At 34.9% G+C, this 15711-nt stretch overlaps 1 protein-coding gene across 1 annotated transcript in view; it reads right to left on the minus strand.

The window, feature by feature from the left end:
• The window catches only part of LOC107284570 (CUB and sushi domain-containing protein 1), a 478687-nt gene that overhangs the window by 187091 nt on the left and 275885 nt on the right, over nt 1-15711 (minus strand). Inside the window, exons 14-18 of the mRNA XM_029283474.1 lie at nt 13489-13676; nt 12430-12618; nt 9269-9385; nt 6940-7155; nt 803-991 (exon numbers count right to left, since the gene is read on the minus strand). Of these exons, the coding sequence (XP_029139307.1) occupies nt 803-991; nt 6940-7155; nt 9269-9385; nt 12430-12618; nt 13489-13676 (899 nt within the window). The remainder of the gene's footprint in view (nt 1-802; nt 992-6939; nt 7156-9268; nt 9386-12429; nt 12619-13488; nt 13677-15711) is intronic.

The raw sequence follows: 15711 nt of genomic DNA on the forward strand, positions 1-15711 counted from the left end.
TTTTTTTGCAAGATTAGATTTATAGTGATTGTTCTATTATGCCATCTATGGAATAAGTCTAAAAAGACTGATAGGCTATAGTATGCATTGATTCATCATAAGAATGATAGTAAAAATGTTACCACATTCATTCATTTACACACACACACACACACACACACACACACACACACACACACACACACACAAATAGTTTGGCACAAGATGTTGAAAATGGTGAAATAACAGAACTTATAAATATAATCAGTACTATTGTTCTGTTTATGATTTATTTACTATTTGAAAGAAGAGAAAGATATATGCATTGAAACTCATATAAGCTTACACACATTTTAATTGAAACAATTTAGGAATGTTCAATCTAAATAAACAATCTAACAATTAATATGAATTGTTGGGTACATTCAAATCAAATTTTGTTTATGAAGTCTTCTATACCCTGGTAAATAATATGTACAATTTTTTAAAAAAATTATAGACTGCCATTCCTTAATATATTTATCATCTATGACCATTTCATATGAAGAAAAACAGCTGTTCGATCCATGGTTATTAAGTTAACTATTATTTTAAAAATATTTTTAAAAGTATTATTTAATCAAATCATTCATTATGATCAATAACCAGAAAAAAGTCTTTAATTGTATTTAAAATCATTTCCTGAGTAATTTAGCAAACTACAATGTAATGTATACATCAAAGCCACATAACTTAATGGGTTTTTTTCCACACCTTTGATTTTTGCCTGCTTCATGGGCCAGAAACAATTTGATGAATGAAATGAAAGCATGTGACCACCTACCCACACACCTTGGCAGAGGTGCACTCCATACACGACGGCCACCACCCAGACAGGTAATCTTGATCGCACCTTCCAAACGATATCCAGGAAAACAAGAAAATGTCAAGGAATCTCCAACTTCAAAATGAAATCCTATGCGTCGACTAAAGGCAGGAACTCCAGGGTCATCGCAAGGCTCCAGATCATATTCTTCCAACAAGAAATCAAAAACAAAGATGAAACCAAATATTTTAAGAATAAATATCTTGCTTCCCCCACCCAGTGCAAGAGGAACTTAGATTTCCCAGAACAATCAGTTAAACTGTATAATTATTTCAATATTTAATGCAGAGATATTTACTAAATGTATACAAGTAGTCCTTGACCTAAAACCATACATTTAGTGACCGTCTGATGTTACGACGATACTGAAAAAAGTGACTTATGACCACTGCAGCATCCCCATGATCAAAATTCAGATGCTTAGAAACTGGCGCATATTTATGACAGTTGCAGTGTCTCAAGGTCATGTGATCACCTTTTGGGACCCTCTGACAAGCAAAATGAATGGGGAAGCCAGATTCACTTAACAACCATGTTACTAACTTAATAGCTGCAGTGATTTACTGAACAGCTGCGGCAAGAAAAGTCATAAAATGGGGCATAACTCTCTTATTGCCTTGCTTAGCAATAGAAATTTTGAGGTCAACTGTGATCATAAGTCGATGATTACCTGTACCTACTTTTCTATTATAAATAATATTATAAACAGAATCTCTACAAGAAGCAACAGCTGACTGACCATGTCTAGGTCTGGAATGTTAAATTGTGTTGAGCCTCTTTAGTAACTTGAATGAAAGACTACTAGTGAATTTTAAGAGGAAATAAGATAGATAGATAGATAGATAGATAGATAGATAGATAGATAGATAGATAGATAGATAGATAGATAGATAGATAGATAGATAGATAGATAGATAGATAGATAGATAGATAGATAGATAGATAGATAGATAGATAGATAGACAGACAGACAGATAGACAGATATAGTGGTATAGATATAGATATAGATATAGATTAGAGAGAAAGAGAGAGAAAGAGAGAGAGATAGTGATAGAGATACAGTATACCCCAGAAGGCAAATGACAAACCCCTTCCATATTCATGGTCATCCAGAAGGTAAGTTTTTTGGTGGAATGACAAAATTATAGCAATTATTATAGCAATCCACACCTCACAGCTTACACAGTTTCATGCCATGTTTGGGATCCAAATCCAAAACACTGGAGTTCTCAATATGAATCATGATGCACCTTTGCTTGTTTTGATATCACTGCTATTTAGATTCATACTGCTGTCAAGAAAACTACAAAAAGGGGCCGCAGAGTCATCAAACGTCATCTTCAAGCCTAGGATGCTTTTATTTTACTCAGTTATATGACAAGCAACACAGGGCACACAAATGAAAAAGAATTATTGCAGAGATGCAGATGTACATGGGAACGATGTAACCTTGTGTATCTTGTTTCAGCATAACATTGTAAGGAATATTTTAATATGATAATGTGCTAGAAAGCAATAAAAGAAGAAATGCATCTTTCCAAGGAAGAAAAGGGAAAGAGATGTGCCTTAAGGGCATTATCTTTTTTCCTTATATGGTAGCTGACAATGGAAGGAGCAGCGCCAAAGTTGCTTTCAAAGGCTTTCCCATTCCACATGTTATATGGATTGTCAAATTATTTCTATATGCTTCAAGTTGCTTCAATGCATCAGAAGTACTTTTAGGTAATTCCTCCCTACTAGTAGCACTAGATTCTTCCAGTGGTGAGCTGGTTTTTACCTAAAGTTACACAAGCCTAATGAACATAATCAAATGTTGGAAACAACATTATGCAAAGAACTTTAGGTCTCTGTCTATCTGTCAGCAGGATAAATCTCTGAAAACAGAATAAAAGAGGACTAAGTTTGGTTTAAAGGAAGAAGCTGATGAAAGAAAGTCAAGTTTAAAAAATAGGCCAGATCTGACAGGAAACTATGAAGGAAAAAACATTCTAGAACAAATTCCTCCCATCTGTTCCTCTGAGCAAAATGATTGGGTAGCAAGTTGGGATGCCGCTGACTGCTGTATGCTTAAGCTGTAAGCTTTCTTTCTCTAGTCTCTTGACCTAGTTTCAGAACGAAGTTCAGAAGCCCTGCTCTCTAGGTTTTCTCTACTTTATTTAAAAATATATGTATTTAATTAGCTACATATAGATTTAAGCATATACAAAGAGATTAATTGTGGAAAATTAGGTGGAATGCATGGGGAATGGAAAGTGGGCAGATTTGCTTTTTCTATCCTGATTTCCATACAGACACAAAGGTACTGATGCTCATAAAACAGTTTATCTATTAGAGCAGGGGTCTTCAAACTTGGCCCTTTTATGACTTGTGGACTTCAACTCCCAGAATTCCTCAGCCAGCATGCCTGGGGGTTGAAGTCCACAAGTCATAAAAGGGCCAAGTTTGAAGATCCCTGTACTACAGTGTCTTGCAACAATGGCAACCCGAAATCTGCTTTTCTCTTCAGTTGGTTATACTGTTCAATGCCCTTGCGTGACATCAAATCTCATGATGAAGCACCTGCTAAAGTACTTTTCAGAATGCCAATTGTTGTATTGGCATTTGGATTAGACCAGCATTTGCCATGAGTGAAACAAAAAAAAAGAACTCTGATTTGGTGTTAAGGAAGGAAACCAATACTTTGTCTGCTGAACTACTGCAATGACTTAAGGGATTACAGTGTTTGCCTAAAGGGTGTTGATTAGTAGCTGACAAAAATATATCAATAAATGTCCCTGCAATTTAAACATTTTCTTAGCAATATACCACCCACCACTATTTTCTTCAAGGTTTTCATTCATATCTCTCTCTCTCTCTCTCTCTCTCTCTGTCTGTCTGTCTCATAAATCAGTGTGAATTAATTTGCATGTGCAGACTCATCTTACTGCATAAAACTGCAGTCTTTGAAAGTCAAGCTGGTAGGGAAGTCAAAGTAAGTCTTGCATAATATTTTTCCCTTTGATATATTTTTGTAGTCAAGGAAAAATAGTTTTTATACAGTAAACCAGGAAACATACAAACACAAATACATGGAGAGAGTCTTATACACTGCTTTGTAAACATAATGCACTGAACCTAGCAATTGTTAGTAAAAAATATGTGGTGAAATATCAAGTACAAGTTAAATAGAATATTTTTCTAGAACCTCAATGTATTAGAAGTGTGCTATGATCACAAACCTTGAAATAAGAAATCAAGTAAATTTGCCCTGCAGCAAGATGATCACCTTTTATGCACTTTTGAAACGCTATTTCAATATTATCGCCTTAGCGTTTCTCTCCCTTTCTGTGTTCCACTAGTACATTTGGCCAGTTAAGTAGGTAATAATCAATTGGAAGATGATTACAAAAGTAGTGGCAGAAATTTACAAATCCATAAAGTAAAATGCTAAGAGCAAATAGGCTATGAAAAAGGTGGTTTTAGTGTGATTTGTTTTGGTGTTATGAAGGATTTCACTTTTCTATTGACAACTTCTCTGGAAAATCCCTCTCAATATATTTTTCCTTTTAAATTTGATGGTCATTATTAAATCTTAACCATGAATTATTTCTTCTGCTTTCTTACTCTTCATATTATATTAACCTGTATTCCCAATGCTGAAGCTTTCTTTGACCATTTTTCCTTCTCTCACCTGCTTTTCTAATATATGTGTCTATAAAATATAATATTTTATTTTTAAAATAATAGCGCCAGTTTATTTTTTTTTCTTTTAGTAAATACTGTGCATAAATCTTATTTCCCCACTTAAACACCAGCATTCTTGAATCTAACTTCAATATCGTATTGAAGTTTATTTTTTTTCATTTTCAGTAATCTTTTTCTGATAATGGAATTAGGCTAATGTGAGAATAGAGCTAAATCAATACAATGCATTATTCTTGGCAATAAAATTGCTAATTCCACATAATAAAACAAAAATATCAACACAATTTCCTTGGCAACAGGAATGCATTCAGATCACCATTCAGAGTGAGGCACTAGTAGGGCTTGTGAGTTAGTAACAAAGTTTAACTGAGTAGGAGAGATTGTCACATTCATCATATGATCTTTGAAAAAGGATCACACCATGTAAAAGCTGTATGTATTGCACACTGTATCTAAAAGCAAAAAATGCATCTGGCTGTGATTGCAAACGGGCATGAGAGAAATGGCAAAACACATGTTTTAAAGGTATTTTTTTCATCTGTTCAAAAGTCCATAGGCTTGTCTCAAAAATGTTCTGTTTCTGACACAGAATGAGTTGCAATGTGGTTTTCCCAAATGGCTTTGAAATTCATAAATTGAGATTTTCATTGAAAGTTCCATCTAAATTGGATAAGACTATAATAAACTATCTGTAGTGTTCTCTCTTTGATTTTTCTGATCCTTCCTCCTGATTCTTTATACTCTCCAGATACTTTATACTCTCCAGCTCTATCTGCCCTTGTTGCTAATTTGTTCCTAGGCACAATTCAATAGCTCCCATTAGGGTCAGGATGCAGGCAAAGACACTGTCTCTCATACTATTCTTTCATTACAACCTTCTCATGAAGAAGGCATATGGCTGATTGTAGTATAATATAGAACAATATAGCTTCTCCTATATTGATAACATAGGCTATGAAATGCAGATATTCCCATTTCTGAATATCTTTTTCTCAAATAATAAAACATTTTTATTCTGGCAGAATGTTGTCTGTTAAGTGCCTAATACTTAAGCAAGGCAGTACTTCTATTTTTGCTTCTGTTTCTTTCAATTTTTTTTTATTTTATCACACCGTGACCTTCAACTTCATGGAATATACCTTATGCATATGTATAGAAAAGTGAAATGAAAATCTTTATATGAATAGAATGAGTAATTTGGAGAACATTACGATGTAACAAGATATTTTTATTGGTTCTCAAAGTTATTGGTAATCAAAGTAACAACTGTTGTTTTACGCATAACTTTCTGAAATTGTTTTTGTAATTTCTTGAAATGAGCCATGGACTTAGGTCAATCAAGGAGAATGAAAAATTTAGAACATCTTCAAAATGGCTTTGAATTTGCCTCAGTGAAGACACTTATGCTACAGAAATGAAACAGTTTTCTTTGATAAGGCACATGTTTTGCTCAGTAAGATATTTTTCATGTTTCTTTGCAATCTGAACCAACATTGGCAACAGCCAGAAGACAGTTGAAAAAGCATTTGAATTAGGCAAGGAAAAACAGTATCTGCTCTATTTTAATCTTACAAACCAGGGATTGTCCAGTGAAGCAGTTTTGAGAGGGTGCTTCACTTAAGATTTTGTCAAAGCCAAGTAACCCTTCAGAGATCTAATTCAGAGGTATCTTATATTACTAAGCCTGAACACAATTCCAAAAAGTTGGAAAAAAAACAACAACCCTGAATCCTAGCCATTTTGTCATGATTTTAACATGATAATTGGTGTTAGGGTTAAGCCACTTTGCTACAAACCAGGAGATCTGAGTTCTAATCCTGCCTTATGCAAAAAAAACAAGCTGGATGAACATGGGTCAGTCATATTCTTTCAGGAAGAAAGGAAGAAAGCAAGGGCTAGAGGCTTCTGTAATCTTGCCAAGAAAACTGCTGGGACAAATTCAGGCAGTTCTCAGAGTCAATACTGATATGAAGGGATGTGTGCATGCATGCACAAATGCACACACACAAATCCTTCAGCATATTATTCCATGTACAGTATCACCGTAAGGTGATATTTCATAATTGCTTTGGATAGAATTGGCAAACACCTTTCTACCAAACTAGGTATCTGATGCTAAAAACCTATTCAAAAATATTAATCAATTAGTTGTTTAAACCATCTTAGATCCAAAGCAGAGTGAGAATAGTGATAATGAAGTATGTATGTATGTAAGAGATATCACTATAAATAGAACTTCCAGTGAAGTAAATAGATATGCACTAAGCAGAGAGCACTTTAAAAGGTAACAAAGAACTAGATTAAGTAGTTTATTAGTCAACATGTAGAACCTAATACCCTTTCGTATTTGCTGTTTAATAATTAATATAAGCATAAATAATTGACAAAGCAACTATTTGCACATCTTTACCTGAAAATGTTATATTAAAACCTTCATAGGAGATGGAAAAGTCAGAAATGAATCGAAGTTGTGCAGTAAAGTTTCCAAAGAGCCCAGCTTTAATGGTTGGAGGTAAAACAGATCCGGTTAATCTTGCCACAGGTTCTGTAAAGCTCCCATCTTCCGTGATGAGCAAATAGTCATGGGAGCTCTCCAAGTGAAAGGTGTGGAAGATCAGTTGAACACCTAGGAGGATGAGAAAAGAACATTTTGCTTTTGGGATTCAGGATAACTTAAATATGACAAAAACTACTTTGCAACCTGGACTCTTGAGCTGAACCACTGATAATCCTAAAAAGCTAAGTGTCAACACTGCTAACATCGGATGTTCTTGCTTTGACAACAGATGAAAATGCAGCCATTTTCTCTATGCTTTTAGAATTAGTTGGTGCTGGGAGGGGGGATTGGGATGAGAGTTCAGTTAGTCATAATAATAATAACTCTGCTGTGGGAATCCAAGGAGAAACTGGGTCCAGAGCTGATAACTTTTTGGCGGGCTGGAGAGCTGGGGAGAAAGCCCAGGCTTCAAGCTAATTGGGGGATGTGCTTTATGACTGTTCATTGGGGGTGGGAATTGTACTTTGTATCCAGGGGAGGGGAATTTAGTTTTTGGGTTCAGTTATGTAGTGCCGATACTTTGTTTCCCGAATAAAAGATTATTTAAGGAAAGCAATGCCTCAAAGTTGTTTTGAAGGGTTTCATCTGTCGGAACCATGACACTAAGAGTTTAGTATTGAGCTTAGTTCTACCATGAGAATCCCAGCAAGTAAAGCACCACTATACTTTCCTCAGTCCTAAAGTTGCCATTGCCCCCCCTTCCTCCAAAACAAGACTTTTTAGTCAGGGAAGGGAATGCCAGGAGGCGCATTTATCATGGTACATACTCAGAGAGCCATGTCATAGCCACTTCACATCTCAATTCCCATGCAGCTCCACTTCAGGCTGGGCTACAGTTGCTATAGTTCTACAGTGAGTGAGATCAGTTGCTGCTGCAATTAAGAGAGCAGCTACTGCCAAAGGTTCTAGGCCTCAACTGTGTCTTTTATTCCAAAATTGATTTGGCTGTTTCTGTTCATAGTAGAAACCCACTGCTACTACTGCATGTCTATTATATCACAAAATATTCATTGCTAATAGGTAATATTCAGAATATATCATATTGCAACAGTAAAGAAAATAAAAAATTATTCACCAATCTCTACTCTAACCCTAAGCATATTCATTGTCATAACCATTTTATACTATAGTTGGATAATTCTCAAAACCAATATGTTTTGTATGTTTACAGATATACAGTATGTCATAAGAAAATAAATGTAGGCAAGATTCCTGTTTTCAAAAACTATTGGCCTATGACAAAAGCATTTTATATTTATCTGCATTCATTTTCATTACAGTAATAATGAAGCCAAAATATGCTTTTGTGGAATAAGAACCACAATTTTAAGCTACATTTTGACATAAATAAACTATGCATGGATGTATAAAAGTTTTCTGTGTTGATAATTGATAATATTTTAAAGTCATGAATCTGAAATTACTGAATCTGAAATCTCTATTAATGATTAGTGACTCGTTTTCTTGGAGATTTTTCATTTTGTCTAAGATCTGTCCTACAAGTATCTTAATAATAATTGAATTATTTGTTAGATACATATCTTGCCATTCCTGCAAAGATTGCAAGGCAACATACAAAGCACTCCGCCTTCAATTTGGTCTTTACAGCAAGCCTATAAAATAAGTAAAGTTGCAAAGAATAATTGTCCCAAATCTATTGAGTGAGATTTTTGGGGTTAAAGGAGGACCTGAATATGTATCCCAGTTATTTGTCTAACACCTAACACTTCACAAAACTGACTCACAAGCAGTCTACATGGAAACATTGCTCCTGTAACACATTTAACAGACTTTTAGTATAGTTACTGTACACCCTATGGCAGTGAGCCTAATGAAATGTGCGCAAATCACCCCCTGATCTTGATTCCACAATTTGAATGAAAAACATACTAAAACAAAATAAATCAAAGAATACCTGTGCAAGCATTACAGGTGCTCTATTGACAATCAGTGAATTATTATTATGGTTTTGCTTATTTCTGATTTTGAGATTAGGTCACTTCCTAGAAATGATAAGAAGGAGAATAAGCCAACAGAACTGGCTATCTTCAACGGCCCCCAAAGTAAGTTAAGATGATTACATTTCACTCTTGCCTTTCAAATAGTTTAAGTAACCATGGGTGAGTTTGCATTTTTGATTAAGGCATTCTCTTTGTGGGATGCCATTACACAATATTCCTACCTTTGCCATGAGAAACCTCAATTATCCATGTGCAGTTTAAAGAATTGGGATAAAAATCAGGAAAGCCTGGTGACAGAAGAGTTCCACTCCTTCCATAAATATAGCCACCGCATAGAGCTAATCCAAAAGAGAATAAATTCCAATTAAAAATTAAGAGGGATGATTAAGTTCTTCATTTGGGGGGGACACATTATGAACAGGTGCTAATAAATAGTGCAAAATGTGCCAGGAAGGAAGGAAGGAAGGAAGGAAGGAAGGAAGGAAGGAAGGAAGGAAGGAAGGAAGGAAGGAAGGAAGGAAGGCCTTTACTCTATATGGTTCTCATTTTACATACACATAATAGGTTCCTGCTGAAATAGAAATTTTAGAAACATCATCACAGCAAATGAACTGATTAGCAACAGCAGTAGTAGTCAGATTAATGTGTACATCTGCATTAGGAGTCTACTTAGAATTGCCAGTGACTGTCTTGTTTCCTTGGCAACCTGATAGTAAAGAACCTTACAAGAATATATATCAAAAAGAATAACGAGAGAAAAATAGAATATGTTGGTCTCTATCTGAAAGATAGCTGGTTACGTTGTCAAATGCACTGTGTAGACAGTCAACTGATTTGGTGATCAGGAGGGGATAAGATTACATGGGAGAAAGAAACAGGTTTATACAAAAAGCATCAGTTCCAAATTATTTTCATATAATTTTAATTTTCTCTGAGTGATAGATTAATTATGAGTATTTGATATTATGATCTCTAAAAATAAATACCATTACAGATTTCCTTGGTTGTCTTTGATCTAGGCTTAGGGCCAAATATATGAAACAATTTTATGATGCAACTTTGTTGCACTGTTTCATTAAAGGCATGTTAGAGTAGAGATTTTAAAATTATTTTCTCATCCTTGGTTTTCAAGGAACAGAAAATGCTTTTCACCACAGCTATGTTATTATCTTTATCAAAACTGAACCTCTGTGAAGATTAAAAAAAGTAAAATAGGCTATGCCCCAATTAAAAGCTGTTTCCTTGTGAATGATTATTTATCATAATAATTGTTCAACTTTGCATAATAAATGGCACGTAGTTTGGCAGCAGCTGTAATTTAGCATGTTTTTCCTGTATCATTGTACTTTAATACTTACCTAATATGTTTACTGAATTCTGGTATCCTGACATATTTGAACTAACTAATCCAATGAGAACATTTAATAAAACTCAAAATGAATGTTTTAAGAATAAAGGCTATAGTGATAAAGGAACAGAAAGATTTCTAGGTAGCATGCTAGACAGGTACTGTAGTTCAGTTTAGAACAGGGGTGTCAAACTGCCGGCTCACGGGCCAGATGCGTCACGCAGACGCCGCGCCCACCTCATTGCTGACAATGGCAAAACGGTCCCGATACGTTGCGCGATGTCACATTGACATCGCGAGTTTGACATGTCTGGTTTAGAAGGATCTAGGTCTACCGCTTTTCTAAATGAATCTGCATCATTATATTTCTAGTGATGTCACAATTTTTGGCACCACAAACCAAAATAGCATGGAAGGCAATCAGGAGGGACCAAAAAAGCAGGGTATGCTTGCAACAGCTGGTAGCAGCCTAGAGAAACTTGAGAGATTTCAGCCTTTGTGCCAGTTGCTACCAAAGTGAACCTCATGGTATATACAACAAGGCTTACATTGGGAGAAGATGTAAAATATCTACTTTGGATGAGAAGGAGGAAAGATGTTAACTCACCTTGCCTATGGGAAGGCTAAGTTATATCATGTGGCTATGTCTTTAAAGCAGGGGTCTTCAAACTTTGCCCTTTTATGACTTGTGGAACTTCAACTCCCAGAATTCCACAGCCAGCATGACTGGCTGAGGAAATAATAACAATAATAATAATGATGATGATGATGATGATGATGATGATGATGATGATGATGATGATGATGATGATGATGATGATGATAAATTTGGAAGGAACCTTGGAGGTCATCTAGTCCAACCTCCTGCTCAGGCAGGAAACCCTATACCATTTCGGACATTAAAGGCCCAAGTTTGAAGACTCCTGCTTTAAAGAATGATTAACACATCATTTTTAACCTGGAATTAAAAGGTTGGGTACATGGCCATATCTCTTTCTTTCCTACCTTTTTACTATCTCCAATCCTCAGCAATCCGTAATTTAAACAGTACTGGACAATAAATAAACCAGATTATATTTGAAATATGTCAATGCTTCTCTATTTGCTCTAAATATTGATTGCATTCTAAGCTAGGTCTGAGCTGAAAACTTTGTCCTCCCTTTGAAATTTATACACCTCAACTAACATTCTGAAAAAGTAAGTTGATCTGGCTAATTACCCCCAGGTACTTTCAAGAAACTTACAACACAACAATAAATCCTTCTTTTATTTTATCAATGGCTGGAAAAACAGGATAGAAAGTAAGAACCTAACTTGCATTACTAAGCAAAACAAATCAACCCAGACAACACATTATTCATTAAGCACTAATGAATTGTAATAATAGAAAATTAATAAAATACTATAAAAAAATAAACCCTTTGAAACTTGCTTTTCCCTGTTCACTATCAACTGATTCAAAACCTCCTTAAAATTATTCAGCCAAAGCCTGCTCTTTTAAAGTTGATTCATAGTGGTTTTTCAAAAGGGCCTATATACTTAGGAAATATCTCTCATCTAGAATCTGTTAAGAACTGTCGTTTTTTTTTTTAAGTTGCAAAGCTTTTTGGTGAATGAATCTTACTTCTTTTGCTGAAATAAGTAAGTCTTACTGAGATGTTTAGATGTTCTGGTATAAATTGATTATAATATTGGTTTTGTTAATATAAGTACGCATTATTACAAAACATATTTTTGCTTTAATATGCTTGTTTTATCAGTCAGTTTGGGAGATGCGGCTCAGAAAAGTTAAAGTAAGTAAATAATTGCTACCATGACTACAGCATTAAATTATATATTATTTTCCTTTCATGCTTCCCAGAAAGGCACACATTAATAGGAACAGGTAATGCAGAGATTCTTACATGTACAAAAGGAGTTTCAAAAACAAGTAACCCGAATAATTCATTTTTTCTGTATTTTCTTAATGCATGAAATATGAAAAGACGGAATTGTGATATTGTCCTTATTTTGATAATATCTTTAGTTACTTACCATCACAGCTAGGCAGTGCATGATTCCACTGGTGATTTCTTTCACACAGAAGTGGTTCATCATCACTCAGAGTGTAACCTGGATCACAGCTAAATGTTACTGTAGATCGGATACTGAAATTATTGCCATGACGGTGGCCATTTACTGGAATTCCTGGGTCAAGGCAGGAGTCGGATTCCAGTGTGACACCTGGTCAGGATAGAGAAAACAATTCCAAGCAAAATTAGATTAAAAATCCCCAAATATTTTTGGTATTGTTATTTCCATAATCGTTATTTTAAAAAATAGGACCAAAAAACTCCAATACTGATTAAGGAAGTAAATAATTAAATGAATATCAAAAATATATCTAACAGATGACACCCAATTTTCCTGTTTTATTTCTTTAATTATCCTCTCACATATGGATTTTATATTTTTGTCTTTGCCTAACAATGGAAACAATGAACCAGTGGAACAGCTTGCCTTCAGAAGTTGTGAGTGCTTCATCACTGGAGGTTTTTAAGAAAAGACTGGACAGCCACTTATCTCAAATTGTATAGTTGTCTCCTGTTTGAGCAGGGGGTTGGACTAGAAGACCTCCAAGGTCCCTTCCACTCTATACTGATTGATTGATTGTGTTTGTTGGGAAAAGCAGTTTTGATTTGTAGAAAACCCAATGACATTTTACTCAACAAGACTGTGAGATGCTGCAATGTGATAGTTGCAGGGTGAGGTTGGTCAGTCTATGTGTTGGATTTTTAATCTTTTAAGTTGCAGTTTAATCAAAGAGGTAAAGATGAGAGTGAAGATGGGCCCTCCAACCTGAAAATTCTGCTTTCTAATGTGTCAGCTTTCCCAAATAAACCAGAAAGGAGACATGACCAGATAAGCTAAATCTACTTTATTATAAAGCTACTTTAACAGAATCTTGCAAGTCTGAAATTACAAATCTCCCACCTTCTCTTTACAGTCTGAGAACTTAGAAAGAATTCCTTATTAACCTCTTTCGCTGCCCATTATGCAGCTACAGGCTATATCCTTTCTTATCTGACAAGTGAGGAAAAAGTTCAGACTTACTCTCATAGTGAATCAAGAAACCAACACTAGAACGGCTGTTGTCCGTGCTGAATAACAGATACATAAAATTGCCAGTACTAATAAGAAACTGTGGTGCTTGGGTACCATGATATTCCCCAATTAATGGGGATGAACCACTTGGTCCATCTCTGACTTCCAATGTATCATAATTTACTTCTGTTTGGAATCTGTAACAACAAAAGGCAAGTTTATTCAGTAGAATTTGCAAAGTAGGTAGCATACAAGTGAATAACCAAATAAATCAGAATAATCATAAACACAATTCAGGGTATGTTTTTGGAATCTCCAGCAATAATATTTCTGATAAGAAGTAGACCTTACACAATATCTTCCATATCTTCCTTACATTTTATAATGATTTCATACTGCACAGAAAAATACACAATCCACCATAGTTAGTGAATTATATCCACGGAAGTAGGATGGGCTGGGGCATTTGGAGGGATCAAAGGCCATGTATGATCTCATGACACTCATAAAACATGAAACATAACATTCAAATGAATAAACCATTTGTCTGATTAAATATATATGAGATTTAGAGACAATAATTCAGTGGTAGAACATATTTTTTTATTTGTAAAATCCAACTTAGGAAAACTCATGATTAGTATCTGTAAGATCCAAAGTTCAATCATTACCACTTCTGGACAAGCAATCCTATCTATAAAGACAGACTTAGAAAAGCAACTAACAAGTAGTTATTAGCAACGGATTAGGCTAGTTGTTTTTAGCCTTAGCAATTTTAAGATATGTGGTCTTCAACTACCAGAATTCCCTAGCATTCTGGGAGTTAAGGTCAGCATAAAATTGCCAAGACTGAGAAATGCAGACTGACCAATACTCTAGTTAATATATAACACTTTTCAACAGTTTTCTAAAAAAAGTATGTATGAAGGACATAAGATATTGCCACTTTCACATAACCGAGAGTTGGATGCAAAGGACTCTTAAATCTTTGTCTACACTTGTACACATTTTGTAGATGTTTCGTATTTGTTCAACAATGTTTATGACTTAAGTAAAGAAAATTATTAACCTTATGATAAAATTAATCAAAGTAACAAGTAAAAATAGAAAAAAATGAGTGAAGTGGCACTCTGAGTTTTCCAGAGTTATACAAAATATCAGTTGCAAATTTGATACTAAAAGAATCGTTCTCTTTTATTCCAGTCAAGTTTTCCATATCTTTGGAATAAGCATTTTTTAGTTGTTATTATTTCTGCATCAAATATAACCAGTTCCATCATGTGGCTGGTCTAAACATTAGACTTATGGGTAACACCATCTAATAGTATCTAAATAGTGTAGATTCGTCTGACAGCCTTCCCAACTAGAGAAATAGAAACCCTTTGCTTCTGTTTATCTGTTCAAGCCTTTCCCCCTCCAGTTTACAAAGCATTCACGTAGAAACAAAGCCATCTTGCTGTGCAAGATTCTTAACCTTTTGGCTTCAGAGATGAGGAAAGGGTTTGCGCTGTTAAAGGAGTGACACATCCAGGAAATCTATCATGGGATTGATTTATTTGATCTCAGGTAAGGAAAGTAGCAAAATGTGTTGCGTTCCTAAAGTATTCCTGTTTGACCTGACTTATGAACTTTCCTTTTCCATATAATAAAGAGGGCACAAGAATGTTGTTACACATAGCCAATTTTACCTCTTTGGACAAACATTCATTCTTCATAAAGGACCACGCACAACCCGCTACATTTGGCATGTCTTGATCTTTTCTTTTTCATTCCTTTTAACATCTTTAGTAAATAATCTATAAGGTATTTGTCTACTGACTTTGGGGGACATCCATGTAGTGTTTGCAATTTTTTTTCTCCTGTCAAACACAACCACCTTGGTCTTTGATAAATAAGTTCTTGGAATCCTGCTCCGTTGCATCATGCAATCTGACTTTTGCTGCAAACCATTTGGATTACCGGCTAACAGAACTGCATAATCTGCATACAAAAGTCCACATGCATTCACATTTTCTGCCAACACAACTTTAACAACATTACAAACATTACCTATACATTTATCCATAACAGCATAAAGAACCAAGGGAAACAGATATATTTTTGTTTATTCTCTGCTCACCTGTTGAACAATTTACTAAGCAAGCCATTTATTCCCATGAATGTTTATTTCCATAACATGCCATACCTATTTTATTGGGCAAACAACCTTCTTTTTTATATTGGCACATTTCC

This window comes from Protobothrops mucrosquamatus, unplaced genomic scaffold (genome assembly GCF_001527695.2).
Source record: "Protobothrops mucrosquamatus isolate PMUCROS unplaced genomic scaffold, P.Mucros_1.0 scaffold103, whole genome shotgun sequence".
Classification (NCBI taxonomy): Eukaryota; Metazoa; Chordata; class Lepidosauria; order Squamata; family Viperidae; genus Protobothrops; species Protobothrops mucrosquamatus.